Source organism: Temnothorax nylanderi, unplaced genomic scaffold (genome assembly GCF_030848795.1).
Source record: "Temnothorax nylanderi isolate EJ_2023f unplaced genomic scaffold, tnyl_v1.0 TNYL_tig0009_pilon, whole genome shotgun sequence".
Classification (NCBI taxonomy): domain Eukaryota; kingdom Metazoa; phylum Arthropoda; class Insecta; order Hymenoptera; family Formicidae; genus Temnothorax; species Temnothorax nylanderi.
Window position 1 is genome coordinate 1,942,825 of NW_027249071.1, and position 22,991 is coordinate 1,965,815.

At 40.8% G+C, this 22,991-nt stretch overlaps 1 protein-coding gene across 14 annotated transcripts in view; it reads right to left on the reverse strand.

Moving 5' to 3' along the window:
* Nucleotides 1-22,991, reverse strand: part of Dnc (phosphodiesterase dunce) — a 296,932-nt gene that overhangs the window by 86,880 nt on the left and 187,061 nt on the right. The window contains exon 1 of one of the 14 annotated variants that reach the window (XM_071726392.1): nucleotides 9,495-11,713. The exons of the other annotated variants lie outside the window; for them this stretch is intronic. Coding sequence (XP_071582493.1) covers nucleotides 9,495-9,580 — 86 coding nt within the window. The 5' untranslated portion in view covers nucleotides 9,581-11,713. Of the gene's footprint in view, nucleotides 1-9,494; nucleotides 11,714-22,991 lie in introns of those variants that run through there. 14 annotated transcript variants of the gene reach the window in all.

Consider the following 22,991-nt stretch of genomic DNA (forward strand, 5'->3'; position numbering starts at 1 on the left):
TAATTAGGTTTCTCTCTTACGTTCCCAATTTTCAACGTTAAACATCTTGGTAATAAAGTTTCGAATTAAATTCCCGTGACAATTAAACGAGCTGGTAAATTCCTAAAAATAAAAGTCCACCGTAAAACTAGTTCAGAGTTTGCGATAATACCCGCGAGCCGACAAGGAGGAAGGTAATATTATTCTGTTACTTTAACGAAAATTTTGGTAAATAATCAAGCTGTTAAACAGCGCGTTTATTTTCTGTACACCTAGATTATCAACTGACTGAGATGTGCGGAAATAGTTTCACGTGTCGCGAATAATGCGCGGGAATTGCAGACGTCTACGTACACATACAGAGCACGCAAATGTGCCGAACACGTTTGTGCCGTTAAAGAACTTGAAAATAGCGGCCGCGGTGAAATTAATGATAATCCATAAAATGCAACGCTCGTAAAATTTATTACGTACTGAACATTTGTGGTTACGCGCTAAATATATCACGATGACCAAACGCATCTAGGTGACGCTTTTAGAGCATCTTCGCGCAACGCGTGAATTACTTTGGCAACGAGACATTTGTCCAAGAAACGCTCGTCATTTATAATTCCACTAGCCGACTCGACATCATTTCGCCGCTTCGAATCGTCGCTCTCGCCGTACGAGCCAGCCAAATATAACAAATATATGTAATGTATAAAGAATGAAAAAGACGTACGAAAAAAAAAAAAAAACAATCTTGCTCCCTAGATCTTGGCCTAAAAGGTAACGCGATATTGGCGTACTTGTACCACGTGGCCCGCATAAAAGATAACCGAGCAAACGCTTGTTTTTGCTTGCTCAACAAATCAACCGTGGACGTGCAAATAAACGTTCGGATTAGCGTGCGGCCAGCCAAATACCGCGTCGATCGAGCGTACGACGTGGTTTTACGTAACGACCCGGTCGGTCCTAACTTCGAGGGGACCCGTTAAATTCTCGCGGCGATGTCCGCGAAAGGAGGATGACTACGTGGAAGTCTAATTCGATTAGAATATCCCCTCGGGTGACAAAGTAAACGCCGAGGGATCTTCGCGCCTCGGCGTACGCAAACAGTATGTTTCATATCGCTTGTCCTCTCGCATGCGAGAGTCGTCGTTCCCCCCTTTTTGTGTGTACCCGACGTACGATATCTCGTGTGCTACGTATTACCAAGGTACTCGGCGTGGGTGCTGGTGTGCACGAACACGGCCGGGGCGCGCCGTGTGTGTGTGTGTGGACAAATCAGATTTGATCGCACTCGACGATAGTTCGGCAAACATTCGCACACTCACCGCCGATGCGCGGACTTTTATTGCCTTCGAAGTGGACGCGGCTGTTGCGGGGAGCATCGCACGATATTGGGGTGACCGAATTTCGACCGTGTTGTACTTCTCCCGTGTATTACGGGACCGACCGATGTGCCGTCAATTTAACCGTGAAACGTATATAAAAACAATCACTACTCCTCACGATGTCATATTTTCAAAATCTGAGCCTATAGATTTTTTTCCACGAGAGTTTGCCGCGATATTCGTGTGGCTCGCGTGTCCCAAATGTACGTACGCGTGCATGTTGTATCTGTTTGGGCAGGTAGTAGGAAGAAATTGGAATGAATCCAAAATAGTAAAATCGCAATCCCACTCTGACAGCGCGTACGTAGCAGCTGTTACTATTGGTACGGAGGCTTAAGTGCTAATATCCTGTTATGCAGGTTACGCCGCGGTGTTTGTGCATATGCATAAGATGGAAACGAGTACGGATATCGCTAAGCCGATGGATACTTTTTCGCGCAGCACATGTAACTTACGTAAACTCTCCGAGTTATGCGACCTTGCAACGCGATTGACCAGATTAATAATAGCATCACCTGGACTTACCTGTAACAGAAAAGAAGGACAGTTTTATTGACATGTGCTAATTTTTGTACAGCATGCGACATTTTTTATTCTTGCAACATTTAAACGTTTACCACGTGTGTTAAGGTCATCCATGATTTATAAATCGCGCGAGATTTGCTAAAAATATTGCTAGTTTAAGAAATGGGATCTATAATTTCAACAACCATCTAAATCGTCTTAGAGAAAATAATCCAGAAAAAATGCAGTTATACACAGAGAGATGTCACTTATGATTATTAATCGTTATGAACTCAGGTGATATGCATTATACTACTATTTATCAATCACGGATCAGCGACGCATACAAAATAGCCAGGTCATATCAAATAACGAAGTCCTGCGGGCATTTTACGCTCATTAGATAAACTGTATATTACGGATTATTACCGCATTATCATTTCCATATAGATAACGTAAAATTATTCGTAGCAGGTCAATGATCGTTTTACATTACGGACACGTGCGTGAAAAATATGCTTCACATTACGAAAAAGAAAGAGCGCTCGCTCAGCGTGAATAAGATAGGTACTTAATGTTGAATTTTATCATAGTTCATAATTAATATATAAATATTAATTATTACATAATGTTTTAACAATTATTTACATTTAGGAGAGAGAGAGAGAGAGAGAGAGAGAGAGAGAGAGAGAGAAGAGAATTTTATTTCTTATTTATTCCTCTATAGAACATGTTAAAAATTTTTTAAAACAAATCAGAAAAACCAGACGCGTACCGCTTTTTAAACATAAAATATGCATGTAAATATGTTATAAATATATAAAATATATAATTTTCAGAAATTGTATGAAAAAGTTGAATCTACGTTTCACTCATTAGTTCAGATTACGCATTATTTGCGACACTCACAAGCCTCGGCCTTTAAAGCTATTGAATTCGTATATCTTCGTATCAATCTCTCCATTTATTCATATAGTACATTGAACGTGGTTTTAGCATGCTTGACGTCATGCGCGACTATAATAACGGCAGTGGCTTTGTGGTCCGTTCGGGGTTCTCAGGGTTATCAGGCAATATCGGGAATTTGGGAACAATATATGAAACCGCATGTGTGTACAGAAAGTCAATGTGTCCGTAAGATCCATATTCTGCGCACGCAAAACGTTAAGCCGTGCTAAATCGACGATATGAGTGTAAGACTCGCTTCGATTGCTCAAATTAAATTATATGAAGTAACATCACGAAGTTTGATCTAACCACTAAAAGCTTAAAGATGGACGTATTTTCTTTATACTCAGTTGACGCATGACCTGCGATCGATTTTAACTACGGAAGTGAAAGTGTGCAAAGCTTGTGCTCTACATATGCCCTTAGTTCTATTATCTGCAATTTATATGGGAAATTATATAATGTCTACCATGGATTCATGATTCGCATTTTAATAAACAATTTATTCATTAATAATTCAATAATCAATATTATATTACGACGTTATTGCTTCAATTCGAGATACTACGGACAAGGTAACGTAGAATTAAGCTCTATAGGTACACGAATCAACGATTTCAAACTTTGCCAGGCGGAATAGTACGGCAAGAACAGTGACCATCGATAAAGAAGGTTGCTACAAGCCGGATACTGATCGACCAGTTTCACTTGTCGTGCCACGACTTGCCTTTTCCCCTGCGAACCGTTTGGCGGCGGTTGAGTGATAGCCTTACATCACTTGTAAAATATCTCGTTTACTCGATACACGAAAATCTTTATTCAATGCAAAGCGGAAAATCTCTTGTGCGCAGTATAATCAATGCATGTTGCATGTCACGATAATTATTTAGTACAATTATGTTTTAAAATAGTAAAACAAATTGCGTCTTTCCAAATAAGAAGAAAAAATATATACTTTCGCTAAACGCGAAGACATTCGAGTGCCTACACTTTTGCATAAGTTTATAATTTTCGATACAATATATATTCGACTGATATACTTTCCAATGCAGGCCAATTATTCTTAAGCTGCTTACGATGCGGTTGCAGAAGAGAAATTCTTAATCTCGAGCAGCACGAGCGAATGAAGGAGAAAAAAAAATCGATGAAAGTCCTCATGCGGAGAAACCGCCCTTCAACTAAACAATGAACCGGTGCCAATGCCGGGGATGAGGTTGTCTTGAGGATTCTTCCGACGTGTATCCAGAAAGAGGAAGAAAACTAGTCCGCGAAGTGAAGCGGCAGTCTGGATTTAATCACCGACTGCTGAATCATCGAGTACAATAACTGTTACCACGTTCTCTACAAATTACTTCCATGGATTCGATAAGCGTACACGAGCGCCCGGTAATTGGACGACTTTCATACTCTTCAGGTACCGCGAAAACCGCAGTACATTCGAATGGGAATTCACAAAAAAAAAGATGAGACATGTGAAACGGGATATTTTTTCATATAAAAATTTCTTTCACGAGGGAAACTCTCAAAAAATACGCTCCAATTATCTCTCCATAAAGCTTTGCACTCTTCGATGTATTTTTGCAAGTTTGCGCGACGCAATGTTCAAGATTATATGAACTTAACTTTGCTTTTAGGCGCAAATTAAAATTCTGCAAATAACTTGCGTGGAAAACGGCCGGTAAAGCTCCTTGTATAATTAATGCAATTCGTTAGGAAAACTACGAGCGCGCTTAATCAATATAGCAAACTGCACTGTAAAACGTTGTAACCAAACATTACGCTGTAAATGAGCCCTCTAAATGTAAATTTTTGTTTTAAATCTTAATTTTTAATAACATTTAAGAATTAAGCGTTAAATCAAGATTTTACTTACGTAAAGCTACGTTAAATAAACTGCATATGTTTTTCGATCGATTGTAATTAAAAGCCTTTGCTCCACTCTATCCAAACATATATTTATGGAAACATTTCTAAATCGTCAACATAAAATTCTGGAACTTTTACATGTAATTACGCCATTAATACCGTGTCTTTCTAATTAAAATATGTAATTACTATGCAAAATGGTATAAAATGATTTTAAAAAACATGACATAATAATTCATTAGTTAATCTACTAAAAACGAGGAAGCTTAATCTCAGAAATTTATTTACGCTCTTCCTTTTCTACAGCATCAGCTATCTTTTCTTCAGCTTGGAATTTAATCCACCCTCGGAAGGGATTTACAAAACGCTGTTCCATTTTCCTAAACGGATGCATGTTGATGTCGACGTTGCGGCGGGGCCGTCGGCTGAAGTGCTTCTAAAGTACGAGAAAAGCGACGGCGAGGAGGCACGGGGCACGGGGCACGGAGAAAGACGGAGATTCTCGCTGATACGCACCTGACCACGCGCATTTGAGGGCATCAGTGACGTCAAGGCTTGGGGGCGGAGGTTGCCGATTACGTCACCGGCCCAGCCAGCCAGCCTCCACCGCCACGACATCGATCAGCGGCACTCGTGGGAATGGCAGGGTACCGACGGTGGAGAGGAGACGAAGAAGGGGCCACTTTCCGAAGAAGGAAACATCACTAATAGCCGCCGCATCGCCGTGGTCTATTAATTAAATTCCTGATTACCCGCCGATATTTCGCCCGATCGTTTTAGTGGCCCCGCAGGTCCGATGGTCGATCAAGAAATTCAATTCGAATCGTTACTGACGGGACCGGAAGCGTATCCCAGCGGTCGCCAACTCGCGGTTCACCTCGCGGTTCATCCCGCGGTTAATAACTCCCTTCCTTTCTCTCGTTTCGAAAATTTCAACGTCAATCATAACGGTAGAAATTACAAGGATTGATATAACGATATTCATTTATCTAGCGCTATCGATTTTTACAGAATTCGAAGAATGTCGTGATTTCGTTAAAGATCTCTCTGATTATCCGAGCGTTTATGACTCAAGATCTTAAGAAGTTTGGAAAAAGTTTGTTTGGAAAAATTGACGAACTCGTTTTATGAAATCACGTAAATTGAGAAACTCTTTAGGAAATTTAAGAATAAGAGAGGGTCCTCCCTGATTTTCCTGTTTACGTCAGGACTCAGCAACGATCTCTAGGGTGATAAGAAGTCAAGATAACGAAATGCCGAGCGTAGCAGGCGAGAGACGTCGAACAGTGGTTACCTTTAAAACGCTGCTTCAAAAACCGCCTTTGATCGAGAAACGTCTCCGTGGCGACGTCTAAATCGACCTTAATGGAGATGACTTTTATGTCTCCTGTACAATGATCCGCAACAAAACGTTTTCAGATCGCGACATTTTCCCATCGCATCTCGAATTTGCACGTCAATAAAAGCCGACAATCTTATTTTATTCTTGAAAAAAGGGTCTCTCTTTCATATAACGTGTATAATATACATTTTCTTAGAAATATTATATATTTATATAAATATTCTCAATATAATCAACGTCCGTGAAAAGTTCACGTATCAATGTGCCTCGTCGACGTATCCATTCAATTATAACGGATCTCGTGACTGTTGCTCGGACGGGACGTTTCGCGTTCGTGTCGCGAATCGCAACTTGGCAAAACACGTTATCGCGTCGCATAACAATTAAATTGCATTCGGGACGTGCGCGCGCGCGCGAAGACGCGGTGACTTCGGAAACAACGTCTAAGCCGTCCGATTGTACATTCGCCCGCCTGCGTAATCTAACTTTCAATTATACTGCGAAATCAGGACGAGGAGAGCTCCTTCTCATTCCCGTTGTATCGACGCGACGCGCGAGCACGTCTCCAACGGCAAACAACGCGGAGCAGTAGTAATTAGATATTTGCCCGATCCCTTAATGAGAACTCCGCGCTCCGTGAAAAAGCCGGCCGCCTCAAAACTTTCACGTGCGCGGTTCCGCGAGGTGCGAGTTTATCTCAGTGTGCGTTGAATCACATTTTATAACGAATACCGTCGCCGGGGGCGCGTCGAGTAGAATGTCATTCGCAATTGTGCGTTGTATGGAAACGCACAGGTCCATTATCCTACGATTGAATTCGTGCGACGATGTCTGCAAGAAGTTTCGACACGTAAACTCGTTACGCGAGAGCTCTCTTACTCATTTATCTCATGCCGGCTTTGAGTCTCAGCGATACTACTGGCTTTACTACGACATCCACGACTACGACTCGTCGTTGTTTCCTAGGAGAATCAATTAAGAGATCTGTGTTTTTGTAATTTTTTTGAATGCTCATTATATATAAATTTTTAGGGATAAGAAAGAGATACGTTTCATACATCTTATTAGTTCTCTTACTGCTTTTCCAGTCTTTTTTTGCTATTGTATGTGATTAAATATAATGAGTTTCTCTAGATCGGAATAATTAATCAGAGTTCTAATCTTATGTTAGAAATTATAGGTAAAAGTACCTTATAATCTCTGGAATGAGAAAACTGAGACATTATTTTCCAAGACATTATGCCTCCAATTATGCTATTTATATTGAAACGCAAGATTGCTACTTATATAGGTAGTAAACAAGCCTTCCTGTCGCGATCACGGGAAGCTCAGCGGCGCATCGTCTAGCCGACCGATTGTTCGTTTACCTCGCCGCTTAATCGGGCTCTCAATTATCGCGCAATCAAGACGACCTAATTTCTCGTTTGCTCTTTCTTCCCTCCCCTCTTCCCCCTTTTCTCTTTCTCTCTCTCTTCCTCCCTGTGGAGGACAAAATGTAACGTGTTCGGGGTCTGACGTGCGCCGATACGGTTTCGCGTGTCGGGCGAAACTCTCTCTCGCGCGCGCTTGCCGTGCTCAGCGTCACGCGTTACGTGCAGCGGCGTTTAATGTTGGCGTTAACATTTCGTCCGGAGTCCGGGTCGCGCCGCCGAGACCTTTAGAGCCGAACTGACTTTCTTTTCAATGCCAGCCACCGCTTCTACTCGCGCGCTCCGGCGACGCGGAAATGGAAATTGCATACGCTGCATTGCTATGCAGCGGACGCAAAGAGCCGGGAGCGAGTGACGGAGCGATATTCGATCCAAGTGGAATTTTTGACGATTGAAGAGCGGAAACGGGGAAAAGAAACGTTCAGCTGCCTTTCTCCATGTCGAGTAAGACGCGATCGCCGAATAAATAAGACGGACGCGCAAGGCAAAGACGCAGCTACGCGTAACGCATTATAAAAATACATTGTTCCAGTTCTCTCAACATCTCCGATACTGCTTCGACGGGGATCGATAAATCGATAGATATATATATATTTTTTTTACTTCGCACGTTTCTTTGACGATATAAGATGCTCGCTCCAGAAATTGCAGAAGAACTCCTGCAGAGAGTCGCGGAGTAAAGGAAGAAACACAGTATAATGGTTGAGCAAATAGTTTTTACTCTATTGCAAGAATGCAATTAACTTTAATGGAATAACTCTTGACTAAAATTGCGTTCGTGATTTTTGCACATTTTGTACGAACAAATTTGAATGACTTTGCATATATGTATATACATATATACGGAGCAGTTCATAACTCCATAGTGATTGAATTAATTTTTAACTGTTTTCTCTCGATATAAAACGAAGAGAAAAATTATTAAAATGCACTTTCACAGTTTTTGTGTGAAAAAAAAAACGACGCGAAAAAGCATCATGTTTTGCACTGTATATTTCCTCGATGTATTACGCATCCTAGTTGCAGTGCTAGCCAAATGGTACTGACCTTTGACACGCTTCTTTTGCTGCAATGTATACGCAATGCTGTCAACGAATCGCCATTGTAACGAGACAAAAATTGCATACTAATATTTTGTATCCTATACAATAACCTGATGATACAAATGGTCAGATGTTTTACGATCGATATAATTTCGTTGGAAGGTAAATATATACAATCTGATATAAATATTACCTCGAATTTTTTTTCCATTCGCGTTACAACAAATATTTTTATAGAACTAAATGAAAAAATATTTCTGCAGATTTACATGAGATATTCTCCGCCATTTAACCCCGTCATCGTCTAAGATATTTATGAATTTTCGTCGCTCTCTCTTTCTTCTCGGCAACCGAGCACTTACGTCATTAGATTTATCGGGATAACCTCAATATTTTAAAATTCCTTTCTTATTTCCACGATAAATCAACCTCTTATCTTAATTGCTTCCTAATAATGATTTATTGAATCACTGGGATGCGGACACGAATTCCTAGTTGAAGAATCTCTATCTGACAGACAGGTGTTATGCACGAGTAAAATGAATACAATTACGTCATATCTTGCAAAAAAAATTAACATAGAATATCGTCAAAAACTATAATAAAGCGTAACACTGAAATATTTACCACGACATCACCGAGATCGCGTTTCTCGGAGAGAATTTTACAAAATTATCATCTTCGTGCATCTTACCCCGTTGATTTTATCGAGCGGCAAACTTCTAGCTTTGTTAGCGCAACAACGCTAGCCGATCCAACACTAGCGACTATCACGCGAGCCGCGCGATTTGTACGCTTTTAGAATTAAATTGTAAGTACCGTAAAACCTGCCTTTTGTTTCTCAAAGACGAAACGCGACTTATATTGCTCCTCCGCCGTGCGGCTTCGCTTAAAGCATATCAAAGTTTGCGTTCGGCGCTAAAAATATCCCGCAAACTAATCTAATCACGAATACCCACGGGGCACGCTCGCTACATTAATATCTGACGTCTGGTAGCTCACTGACCTATTTGAGGGATGAACACGTGGTCCGCATGGGCAGCAACAATTGCTCAAACGTTTACGTCTACGCGCACACCAATCCTGGCCCATCGTCGTCACCGTCTCGATTCGTGGCTTACGAATTTCCCTAACGAGTCACATAACGTCCCGTCTGCTTTCAACTCGTCGGAAAACACCCCGCGGTTTTGCAGCTCACATGAGTCTATTTATTTCGTATCATATTAATAGCTCAATTAAGAAACACATTCCCCGCCGGTTTTTGCGTCGGGCGAAAAAACCGCAGACCGTTGCATGTCCTCGCGTTGCCTCGCCGCGAATCACATTTTTCACGCGTTGTTTCTTATCTGCGGGTGGACATCTTCGATTTTCTCCAAGTACGAACTAGTCAGCATGTCCGGAAATTTCTGCATGCAATTTTCCATTTCGCAGGTCTCTCTCGTTGTCGTATTTCTGAGCTCCGATCCAGGCGCAGTCGAGAAAACGCGCATTGATCTCTTTTTCAAAGGACACGTATGGTAAAATCCCCCGTATCCAGCGCGGGACCGACGTTAATATCTCTCGAATATCCGGCGAGGCTTTTCAACGAAAATGCACTGTTACGATAGCTTTCAATTTCACGGATTCTTTCATTCCTTCGAGGAATTCCTTCTTCCGCGGTACGAGGCATTCGCTTACCTTCATGATTCGCGATCATATCGATTATAACGTTTTGGCGGACACGTTGATGCTATGATGCTGAATGACGGAGCCCCCTCGATGTTGCAAGAACCTCGTTATCGTTTCTTATAACGTACGACAATTATGTCGGTCACGTTGTATAATTATTATGTCTAGTAAATGCGAAGTTGTCTCAAATAAAATGTTCGAAATTGTCCCGATGGTTAACAAGCTGCCATTCAGGCGGGATTAAGCAGAAAAATAATTTGCGGGGCGCTCTCGTTTTTTTTTTTTTTTTTATTAAACTCTGCGGTATTAAAATTTCCTTCGGGGAGGAATCTCGGGCACTCGACATCCCGGCCTGGCCTGGGCAACTTTATTGTACATCCCTCCCCGGGCTTTAAGTGCGCCATAAAGGTGTTACCTCTCGCTCTCTCTCCTGGCGTGGATAAGGAAAATATTATATCACCCCGAAACGATTACCGCTGTCTGTCGGTGTCGAGCTGACAGAATTTCCGGAATGTGCAAATGTAACGAGAGAAAAATATTCACGAGATATTTCCGCATTTTATTCCGCGGCTTTTGGAAGACGTTAAGAATCGTGAGATCTATTTTTCTTTAATGCGGGCGAATTAGCTGTTTTTCCTCGCTCCCAAGATTTTATGACGTCGACGAACAAAGTGCAATTTGAATCGGTGACTATATTCATTACCTTCCTCTTTTCCGTTGCAAATATTAAAGTAGTCACGTCCGATCGTATCGATCTTCATCGCAATTCAGAATTCCGCCGATCTCGCTTCGACACACGTCAGTCAGCTAATTTTATCGTGTATCAACATTAGCATCGTTATCTTAAAGGAAATTGGAAGATCTCGTAACGGACGTGTAGCCTTTGATTTCGTGTCGAAATCAGTGAATTTATAAGTCCACATTTATATGCAGCACCTTCGGATGCATGTTCGTCGTTTGGCATTCAAGGTCGTTAATGCATGACTTATACTACACACACCGTGTAATTTATTCCGAAAACACGTATCGTTATTACTTCGCAGCTGCATAATTTTTTTCTTATGAATCATCACGAGAACTGCGACCGATATCTTTATCCACTGCTATACGTTGTTAGCTATATTTCATAAAAATTTCATTCTGGAAGATCACATGTTCCCCGCTTACGGCGCACGCCGATTATTTCCCCCGTCAAAATATTCCTCTTGGATGCAAATAATTTTAATGCTTTCCCATCTTCCCATCGTCGAAGTGGACGCGCATATCGCGAGGTTGCTTAAAGCCACATAGACACACGAATCAATATTCAATCCCCGACGTATCATTCAAACGTCATCAGGAATCACGATCAACCGATTAACGTTTAACGTTCGCGATTGAAGATACCTTAGATCGGAATAACACTGATGTTTTTTTCACCGAGGTCCACTAGAACTGTCACTGCTCGTCATCTCCGTAGACCCGTCGACGATCGTCGCCCGCGCTGGACTCGTCGACGGAATTGCGCGAACGTCATTGCGCGACTTCATCGCACTCGTCTCCGGCGTGTCTCACGAGCTGAGCGTAACACGAGAGATCTGTCTCCGGCGGCGCGGCGTCGCGTCGGGTCGCTCGCGCTCACAGCACGCGGATCAATCGGGTGCACATGGCCGCACGAACACGCACGATGCACTCGCTGGTCCTTCCCACGTCGCACATGGGATGACGATCCATCGATGATCGATCGTCTCGCGGCGAGGGCGAACGAGGGCGACGCGCGCTCAACGCTCGCGTTTTCACTCGGGGCGGCCACGACAACGGTGCTCTGGTCCTCGACTCCTCGTTGAGGTGAGGCGGACGGGTCCGGGGGCGCGGAGTACCGGAGGGCGCGCGCAGAAAGAGAAGAGATCCTCCGGATGATCGGCGGGATCAGCGTCAACGGTGGCCGGCTGGGAAGGACGCGACAGTGGAATGTGGGAATTCGTGCGGGCGAGCAGGCCGCTCCAACGTGGCTGCAGGACCGCAGACGTAAATCCGCGGATGAAATGAGTGAAAAGGAGAGAGGAGAGGGAGAGAGAGAGGGAGAGAGAGAGAGAAGAGAGAAGGGTGGCAGAGAAAGAGAGACGGCGGAGAGAGTACTACGGAGAAAGACGGAGTACGAAAGAGCGACGGAGAGGAGCGGCGCCGTTCTCTCGTGGCTCTATCGACGCGAGCGCCTCCTTCGTCGACTTCCGCGCCGAAAACGCCGACGCTGGCGGCCGCTCGGGGGTGGCGAAGGGGTGGTGGAGAACGCGCGAGAGAGAGAGAGAGAGAGAGAGAGAGAGAGACGCGAGGGTGATAAAAGGGGTGGTAATTAGAAAGAGGGAATACGCTGCGAGTGATAACTGATTACGGGATTAATTAGGAGGCTCGGCGCGTACCGCGCGCACATCACACCGTTGGTGTCCGGAAAGATAAACAAGAATAAGTAGATACGGTCCGTGAGTGGTCAGACAGCGCTTAGAAGCGAGGAACGCCGGAGAGAACGGATAGGAGAATGAGTTAGGACGAACTTCGCAAACCGGAAAAAAGGGAAAGAAAGACAATTCGTGAAAAATAACAGTAAAAATAAAATGTGACCAGGTATAGCTGCGTAGAATATGAAGGAAGATACGCGAGCCATAGGGAATAGGAACAAGCAAATGCAGTTGGGGCGGAAATAAATAGAAAAAAAGAATCCATGAATACGCCGGGGAATACGAATGAAAATTTTCAACTGCGATGATGACGACGAACTTCCAACAATAATGAAACACAAAGATGCGCCGGAGACGAACGCAGGAACGTTGGCGGGCTTTTTTATCTTCTTTCATCAACTTCCTTTCTTTCGCTCTCTCTCTTTCTAGGGCGATCTACTTTTTATTCTATTATTATTATTATTATTTTATCGGATATCGGCTTGCTTCCTCATTACTTATCCTTCTTTTGTTATAGTCGATAAATATACTAAACAATGGAAATGAAATAATAAATTTCCAACGATATAGATATTAGTCGTTATGACAATTGTGATTTAATTGTTAACGTTTATTGAGTGTTAACGAACTTTGTAGGACTTCATGCAACTTTTAAATAGGTAAATAATATTTCGGCGAAAAGTAGCCATCTATCTTTTCATGGAAAATTAATATCTGCGGGCAACGAGAAATGTTAAGTGCTAAATTGATGTATATCGCGGAAACACTGGTTAGTAAAACATCGGTTGACTTTGCCGCATAGACGCTGGTAATTTACGTTGAGCCCAACATAGAGAGTAAACACGAATCGAGGCTTCAAAGCAGCGAGCTATCGATAATTGGCCCGATTAAGCGATTATCTAAATGATTACACAATTAATCAATGGTAAAGCCGCCACCGAGAAAATCAATCACCAAACATCGGAGCCACCGAACGCGCGCCGGCAACGGTCGTTTCCAGAAATGGCAGACGTGTATCGCGATCATTTCCCAAACGCACGCTCTCGCACGAGAGCGGAAGAGTGAACCACGTGTTCGGAATGACACACCCACGTTTCGTTCGAAATCAATGAAGTGGCGGGAACGTGCGGCGTCGTCGTCTGTATATGAAGCGTGGGTCTGAGTAAACGCTGCAACAGGACACAATCTGTCGGGGACGCACGAACGAACGAACGACGACCGTGCAAATGAAGGCGCCCCGAGGGGTGCGCAAATTTACCGCGATATTTACATCGGGGAACGTGCGGCTTGCGCATGGTTAACAGCCGTGAACGCCGCGATTTGTTATCTCGCATTAGATTAGCTCATTTTTCAGGAGCGAGATGGCTTATTAGAAATTATTGCATGGGAGTTTCGCGTGCTATCGTGCTTAGTACGGCATGTTTAATCCGCGTTCAATTCGAGAAACGGCGTCACGTATAACGTCGATTAATTTTGGTACTTCTCGCCTTCCTAGAATTGCAGTTGAAGAGACCGTAAACCTCACGCGTGGAACTATCAGATAGTAATAGCGCAAACAGTCAATAAAACGTGACGGTATGTGTTTCCAAGCCAATAAAAAGGCCTGGAAGAAAAATGGTTCGATGGAATTGTCTGATAGAGTCGCAGAGAGCTGGTTGCGTTACGAGAAATATACGAAGACTGGAAGGGAAGTGTGTAGAAGAGCTAATAAAACATACGACGTACGCGACGTAGCGAGGAGAAAGAGACGGTATGTATGGTGGTGGATTCGTTTATACGGAGAAACACGGATCCCTGACCTACGCGATATATATATAGGACCATGGCCACAAGTGCCGTGAAAGTCGCGAATAATTGTTCACCCATGACCTACGTCAACGATATTGACCATATACACGCGACTTTAATCTAAATAACACCACGTCGGAAGGAAAATATACATATCTTCCGTTTTCGCATGCAAAGCCCGAGAGAGAAACCCTCCCGTCGGGAACTATTCTCTTCTCAAACTCTCCGGATCGCATATCGGCGACGTTAAAGTTTGATGAACGTATTGGAAGTGAAGATAATTCGAATGTTAGACTCTTCGTCGGTGAATATTAAAATTACAGATTGATTTCGATTAATTTCGTCGACCGCGAAATTAGTCATCGTGGGCGGAATGTAACGTCGAATATAAATTTGGTTATTTTTTTTTAACACAGTGACAGCCCACGACGCAAAATCAATGGCGTTGAGGGCGCCGTGATTGTGTGTCTACAGAAATATTAAGAGGATTTCCCTCGAGATCATACATTAAATAACTTCATTCTATTTGTCAAAGATATAATAAGGACGTAAATAAAATGATGGAAGAGCAAAGGTCAATTACAAATATGACAAATAAGATTCTTTGTGCTATCAGTTCGTATTGACTTATTAATGCTCCATAATAATAAAATAAATTCTTTCATAACTTGAATAGTTTACTTAAGATGAAAATCCTTGAAGAATATGTTAGAAAATTTTTTATGTACATGTCATATAATAACGACATATAGATTTACCGATTACGTAACTATTGGAGAAAATGAGCTAAAAGAGAGATAAAAGATGGAAAGTAGGGAAGCAAATCTCGAATAAAAAATCGATAAAAAACTAATTCCAAAGACAGAAGGGCTTGCAATCTGATACCGGCGATCAATCGATAGAAGTGGCGTTTACAATGGGAAATCAATAAATGTATTCGACGAGCTCTCCGTTAGATGTGAACGAGTATTTTGAATGAGAAAATCTTCAAACAGCAAAACCGAACAATAACATGATTGTTATTGCATTACTAATAAAATGTAATAAATTTTGTATTAAATTTCCGTAAAGAAATTCTATCTATTTTTTTTTTATAAAGTTAATGCATGGATCTTGAACAGCATTTTAATTGAAATTAATATCGCAGTACTAATTTTATATCTCACGCGTTTAAATTCATGACTACGTTAATGTCAGGCAACAAAATATCAATTTACACTAAACATCGAACGTTAATTACGTCATGTTAGTTGCATATATTGGCAGAAAAACCGTTGAAAATTAATCATATAATTAGATTCATGTAAAAAATTATGGTTCAGATTATTCCAGAACAATGACTGATAGATACAGCGAGATTTTTCTGTATTTGACAGATTTTCAATCAGATCGGTATAACTTTTATCATTCGCTATGCATCGATAACTGGAAATTTAGGGGATACATAATGCTCCGCATTATTTCCAGCGCGCTCGAATGCATCTCGCGATGACACCATTTATCGTCTGCTCCTCGCTGAATTTGCATTCCCGGATCAATTTTCAATTTGTCCCTTCTGCATTCTAAGAACGCTAGTATTCGATGATGCTTTACCCGAGGAGCTTTTACTTTCTCGCCTACCCTTCGCGATGTCCCTGACAGTCTAATAAGATATATACCACTATTCGGTCCAATGCTTTAATTTATATCGTGCAATCACTGCAATGCTGACGTTCTTCGTAAAAATAAACGAAGAAATTTGATAACGATCCATATTTGAATATTAAACAAGCATATTTATACATATAGCCAAAAATAAAATTAAATGAACAACATTTCAATATAAATGTTACACTAAATAAGTTTGTAGGTATATATACGGCCAATAATAAAATTAAACAAACTCGAAGACAAATTTTAAATAATACAATTTTTAATTCCATCAGAGGTAAATTAAATTGAGAATACCTGTATCTCCATTTCTACACAGAAACCGAATAATCTCTGAAAATACTGTATCTTCTTTTGTATCATGTTTTAATGTATCATGTTTTATATGTTATACTAAATTATAGATTTTCAATATATTTTTCTTCATGTTTCGCGCGAGAAAAGTTAGGAAAAAGTAATTGCAATACGCTGTATAACTTTATAGATGAAAACAAAGTTTGACCCGACAGAATATTGATTGCAGGAGCTGCGGCATCGTGCTGCCACGAACTGTTCGTCTGCTAAACTTTATACACACCCTGTGGATCGATTTTGTAGTCGGTAAAGCAGGCGACGATTATCTTCAGCAGTGAAGCTGCGCTGCGATAAAATTTTCGTGGGAAGTTCATCAGTTTCCAAGATTTTCCGCGATGGCACCACCGGGAAAATTACGGTTCAAGAAAACAGAAGATATCTCAATTTTTCCGCATTGCAGAAAAAACTTGGGACACTCTGTATATATGTCAATGTAAAATAAAAAATTCTGAGTTTACTGGTTCTATATAATCAAACATATGCATAAGATTTTCAAATTGTCGAGTAGATGTGATCTATCTTTGCAAGAATCTTGTTATAAAAAATGTAATTTTATCTTCGTCTCTGCGATGACTAGAGACTCCGAATTGCAGAATTACAAAAATATCCCGTCGGGAAAAGATTTGAAGTAAGATATCGCCGCGAAAGGACGCATAAACAAAATTGTTAATTTTCACATTTATTTTAAACAAGCGCGCCGGCATAGAAATATGATTATGTAACGGGACAATTTGGCAGCCGAGCGCCGCAATCTCGCTGCTGAGCCTTCGACAACAAATCCGTCTCGTGCGTCTGACAGTTTGACAATTCAGCGTAAAACGTCTCGCTGAACACTGTTAAAAGTTAGAGGATGAAATTTAAACTAATACCATGAGTTAGATTAATTTTGTTATTTTTAACTACCACGTGCGTCAAAATTTATTAGTTTGAAACAAAATTGGATTATTTTAACTCCATTGGTTTAGTCAAATTAACATTGTTATAGTTAAATTCACTACATATTGAGTAGGAGCAGTGGCGACCTATGGAATAGTTAAAAAAATTACTCAAAATTGAGTTTAATTTAACCCTATGAATTTAACAGTGAAGAATAGCTTCACTTGTTTCTTTTGCTCACGCAACTGCGATCGCGATATTTAGTTATACTTCTTAGCTGTAAATATAGATGCGACTACTGACTCAATTTCGCATGACGTGTCTTCCTCGTCAACGTTGGAAAATAGCTTGAAGAATAACGCGAAAAAACATGAAAGATCTTCGTGAGTAAAAGTAGGTCAAGAAGTCCAGTATACTCATCGTAGGAGTAATGATCTATCCGGCTTAGTATTCCACCAGGACCAAACTATCCTGAAAAGATCGGTTGATCTCAAGACGATTGTCTTAAGTGTTGGCCGAGCTTTTCGCTCCCACGTGGTACAACTTGTCAGGTTTACCTAGATGGGCCAAGTTTCGCGAAACAACGAGAGAGAGAGAGAGGAGGGGGAGAACGGCTAACCTGGCGGAAAGTTTGCCGTAATTAAATTATAAAGTGCTATGAGCAGCACAGTTGAATTACTTAGAGGAAATTGATGCATCGCGAAATTACAATCGAGTTTTTATTGACATTATTAGTCTATTCTCCGTAATCAGCTACCGTGTTGCAATCAATATTTCGTCTCGCACAAAAAGAGCGTCATAAATTACACTAATGACGAGATAACTGAGCTTGTTTTACGCGAGGAAATCTGGGAATATATATTAAATCTGAGAGGCAGAGAGAATTAAATTGATGAAACATCAGTTGTTTTTATTAACAACGTCTCACATTAGTGAGATTACCTGCAGGACCTACGCAATCTGGAGCTATTACAATATTACACAATTTCCGTTAATTAATACAACGGTACTGTGTAACAGTGCCGTGCGCTAACAAGCGCATGCATTACTGCGTTTGTAAACGAATACAAACGGAAGAAAAATCTATATCCATTTAACAAATGTAGAGAAGTTGCAGTTCCAATATTTAAACTGCAGCTCTTTGTTGTCGTTTTAATATCAATTTTACTAAAGTAATTTTTTCCAGTGTCTACATCGATGCCGTTTGCGCAGAATAATTCGACATTTCTGCCCGCCGAGCTCCCTTCGTATTTGCCAAAGTTCATATCGCGAACAAACATAGCATTAGCGCATCAGATGAAACAATACTAACCGATTCCCAGCTCGTCACACGAACGATAACGGCTCGATCATTGCTCGCGCAACGAAATGTGCAATTTCACTTGGAAGAACTGGCACACACGCCGACCAGTAATACCAATGCTATAACCTAGTCATATTGATCCGAAGATATTCTCTCCCTCTTACTCGCCAATGTTATGTTTCATTTCCGCGACGTACATGCTAGCGAAGTACGCTCGCGATGTTGAATGAAAAATGTAATTTACCTGCCTGCGAAGGCCTTGAAAAGATACAATGGGAAGGTACCCTTTGCTTTACAATAAATTGGATTTACGCATGCATATATTGCATATTAAACCATCGCTTGCAGTATGACAGTCTGTCACGCCAGCTAGTTTTGATTCATTTTTAAAAGGACATTTTCATATAAGATTTAATCAGATTTAATTGTGTTTAAAAGGATATAGAAACGGTAATTGATTTTACTTCAACATACATTAAATAAATTAATACGTATGTCAGTAAATCTCTAAGGTGAGAATGAGAGATCTCAGGTAATCGATGTCCTACTCGAGGAAAGCAATTACGAGCGGACTTTATCGTGTGCAAAGTTTCGTCAATCCGCATGTGGGTACATACACTTGAGAATTGTCCGTAAGTAGTTTGTATGTAGAACTAGGGCTAGATCTTAAACGAATCAAGGTCGTCGTGGCGACCCTCAGGGGCGCATTACTATTGATCTCGCGGAAGAATCGTTGAGGAAACAAGGCAAAATAAAGCGGCCTAGTATGAAGGATCACACGTCGAAATGATCGATTGCAGGTGGAATATTAGATCTAAGGGTTAAAACGCATTTAAGTTTCTGTTGGCTGCACGTCAGAATAGCTTGTAAATTGCATGCGAGGTAATTAATTGGGCATTTACGCCTACGGCCGCGGCTGCTGATATTGTCATTATCGGCAAGTTCCATTATTCATGCTATATGCATATATAGATGACGAAAGCTCAGAACATTTCTTACTGAAGCACTCTTCGCCGTAAATATTTCAGCTCTTTCATCAAACCGCTTGGCGGTAATAAAATAGATATAGAATAAAACATCGGCCTTATATTCGGCGTAGTCAATATTACATTTATCCGAATTGAACGATGTTATAAGTATTCCCGTCACGTTGTTTCAACATTACGTGCCTCGATCGCGAGAGGAAGTTCGAAACAAAGTTCGAAATTGCCTGTTTTGAGCGTGAGCAAGCGTGTAACGCTCCGTCATCGTTGTTTCTAAATTAACTTCAGCAATATACAACGATTGCAATACATTAACGTCGAATATAAACTAACTTTTGCGATAATAAAAAAACCATTGAGCTCTCGATATGCGGCCGAGGTTAAATAGACAGAGAATAATTTCAAAACGCCGGAGATTGATTACGAGCTACTCTCCTTCGGTAATTATATCTCCCCCTACTTCTTCCCCCGTGATAAATGCGAGACGTTCTAATTAATGGGCGGTTTATCGGACGCGTCGGATGAGAAACAAATTTCGGGACGGATACGTCAAGTCACTGTATCGTTAACGATCCACTACTTGCCGCGCGTCGCGTTGCAGGAAAACTGAGTTTCGTCAAGTTGTTCGAAAAACAAAATTGCAATATATTACTATTTTATATTGAGATCCGTTCATGGGATTTGCGAATTGCAAACAACGTAGCGATTTATTATGTTAACCACGGTTTACACAGAGCCACTATACGCCAACTTCAATCCGGAGTTGCAACTAGCTACTCGACAAGCAAACGCGTTGCAACATTGATCGAATAATTAGCGTGTAATGTTACGCGTATATACGCAAAGGTAAATACAAAATCGGTGAAATAAGGTGAGTAAACAGTCTCTCATTCCGTCATGCTTGTAGTTTATCTTGCATGTAAATACCTATGCCGCTGGTACAACCTGGTGCGGGAAAATGTCAAAATTCAAGCATGGAATCGCTTATTCATGTCGTACGGTCAGCACGCTCTTAGAGCGTCGCAGTATCCATTCCGTTTAGACGCAATTTGACGATTCCTGCGCAGCTATGTTGTAATGTGGCACGGTGTGCGTCAAAGGGTACGTAATTGATGGGAAATTAATCCCATCCCATCCCTCCCTCGGCCGTCGCATATAACCAGGCAAGTAACTAAGCGATTGAGCAAGTAAGGCGACTGGATTATCATTTGTTTCTTTAATCTATGACATGTTGACACCATATCGACGATATAAACTTCTCTTTTCTGCTGTCTCTTTTAGTATCGTCGTCTTTGTTTGTCGAAAACATCGCAAAACTTAAACTTATAGATAAATATTGACTTTAAAAGAAAACGACGGCTACTAGCTGCCGGCAGTACCTATATCGCGCGATAACACCGCATATGTGTCACTGTCGCGGTTAACGAGAGCTTTTCGTACTTTTGCAGAGATATAACCGCAGTAGCTGAGAAATAGCGACACAAGCGAGACAATAGAACTATCCGAGATAAAACAACGCTGCCGATAACCGAAAACAATGCAGATAAATTACAATGTAGATAAACTTTGGATTTAAAAACATGGATTTTTCCACTTCTCCTTCTATATCTTTTTTTTTCTGTGAAAAAATAAGAACAAATCAACGTTGTTTCGCGGTTAGATCAATTAGCGTTTTCAAATCGCATATTGGCGATGAAATTCGAGGTCCGGGCGTATTGTTTCCAAATCAATAGCTGTAGTAATGGACAACCGGTTGAATGACAATTTCCGAATTAATGGATGTACTCTCTCAGTGTTGTATATTGATGTAAATATGGATTTCGTAATCAGCTTATAAACAGAATCCCTGCGAAAGGCAATTAGCGCCGTGAAAGGGTCACTATTACATGCAGGTCCGAATACAAGTTATTTCCCTTAAAATGTTTTAATTCTGTTCCAATATCAAGGAAATATCGCGTGTGTACGGTATATAACGTCATAATTCTCTCACAAACAAGTTTCGATTTACTCCGTTTTATATTCTGCGTTTCATCTCGCGGGCGCAGCAAAAGGTCTCGTTTAACGAGCCAAGGGTCGACGGTGCACTTTACGAGTGACGTTAGAAGATCTTAAATGCAGGTATATAAGAGAAGAGAAAACAGAGCCGTTACCGCACTACAGCCACGCTATGCAAAATGAAAGGCTTTTGTACAGCACGGCGGCTGTATGAGCGATCAGGCTTTAACTCACGATCCTCAAGTACGTTTTGACCTTGTATTTTTTTTATCGTAATATTGTTCGTATCAAGAGAGCGGTTTAAAATTATTTTACGTATTTAATCCTATCCAATATAGCAAAGCATATTAGAACGTTCTATTTTTTATGTATAATATTTCCCTCGAAAATATGTATTGGCGAACTTGATATAAATTTTTCAATATCGAATGTAAATTATTAATATGTTAATATTTACATTTTCAAAAAAATATTATTTATCTTGCGCGATACAATAAATTATATTAACAAGTAGAGGTTATGTAAAATATTTATTAAAGAATATGTTAGATATTTAAATAAATTAAATTATTATGTTTAAATATTTTCGCGACCTAATTTAAAGTGAAAACGTATTTTGCGAACGGTGATTTTCTAAATTCTTTATGAAGATCTTTGCATGAAATTAAAAACTCGGCATTTATAATTTCATGCAAAATCTAAAAAGAATTTTATAATCAAAAGTGTAGAATTTATCTCGACGAGTTTCGCAGGAAAATTCACTAGTTAATTACTAAACTGAATTGTTTCGTCACAATAGACTGAGAAAAGTAAATAGCAATGATTTCCGTGCAGGCCTAATTAAGAGAAGTGTAAAGAGTTCTGCGAAAATATTTTCCAAGAATTTTTCAATGCAACTTCAACGCACAGCACCAAGAAAGATTTAATTTTTTCGTGAAAAAATATCCAACAGAAGAGGCCATACATTTAGCAAGTCACATTTTCACTCATGAGTAATTCATGTGATGTATGCTCTTCATGCATACATTAAACCCGATTCGAGCCCGTCATGTTCGAACGCGCAAATATCGAACTGCTAAGTCTTTTTAAATAAAAAAAACATATCGTTCTATTAATTGACTGCGATCTGACTTTCAAAAGTTATCCTGTTACGAGAGAATATAGATGCACGGAGCATCTGGAAAGAAAGAAAAAAGATAAATACGATACTTCGCATTATCGAAACGGAATGTTCGTATCGATCAGATGAAGACAATTTTATTCCTGATTGGAGTATATCTAGAGTTTCAAACTGTTCCGCGCGTAATTTCTCGAGGAAAGCAGCACGAGAATGATTTCCGCATTTCCCTTGCGCGTACGTGCTCGCGTTGTTCACCGCATTCATCGGCCGACATTTCCAAGTTGAAAGCATCGTAGACGCGCAATCTATTTTCGAACATACGTCCCAGTTG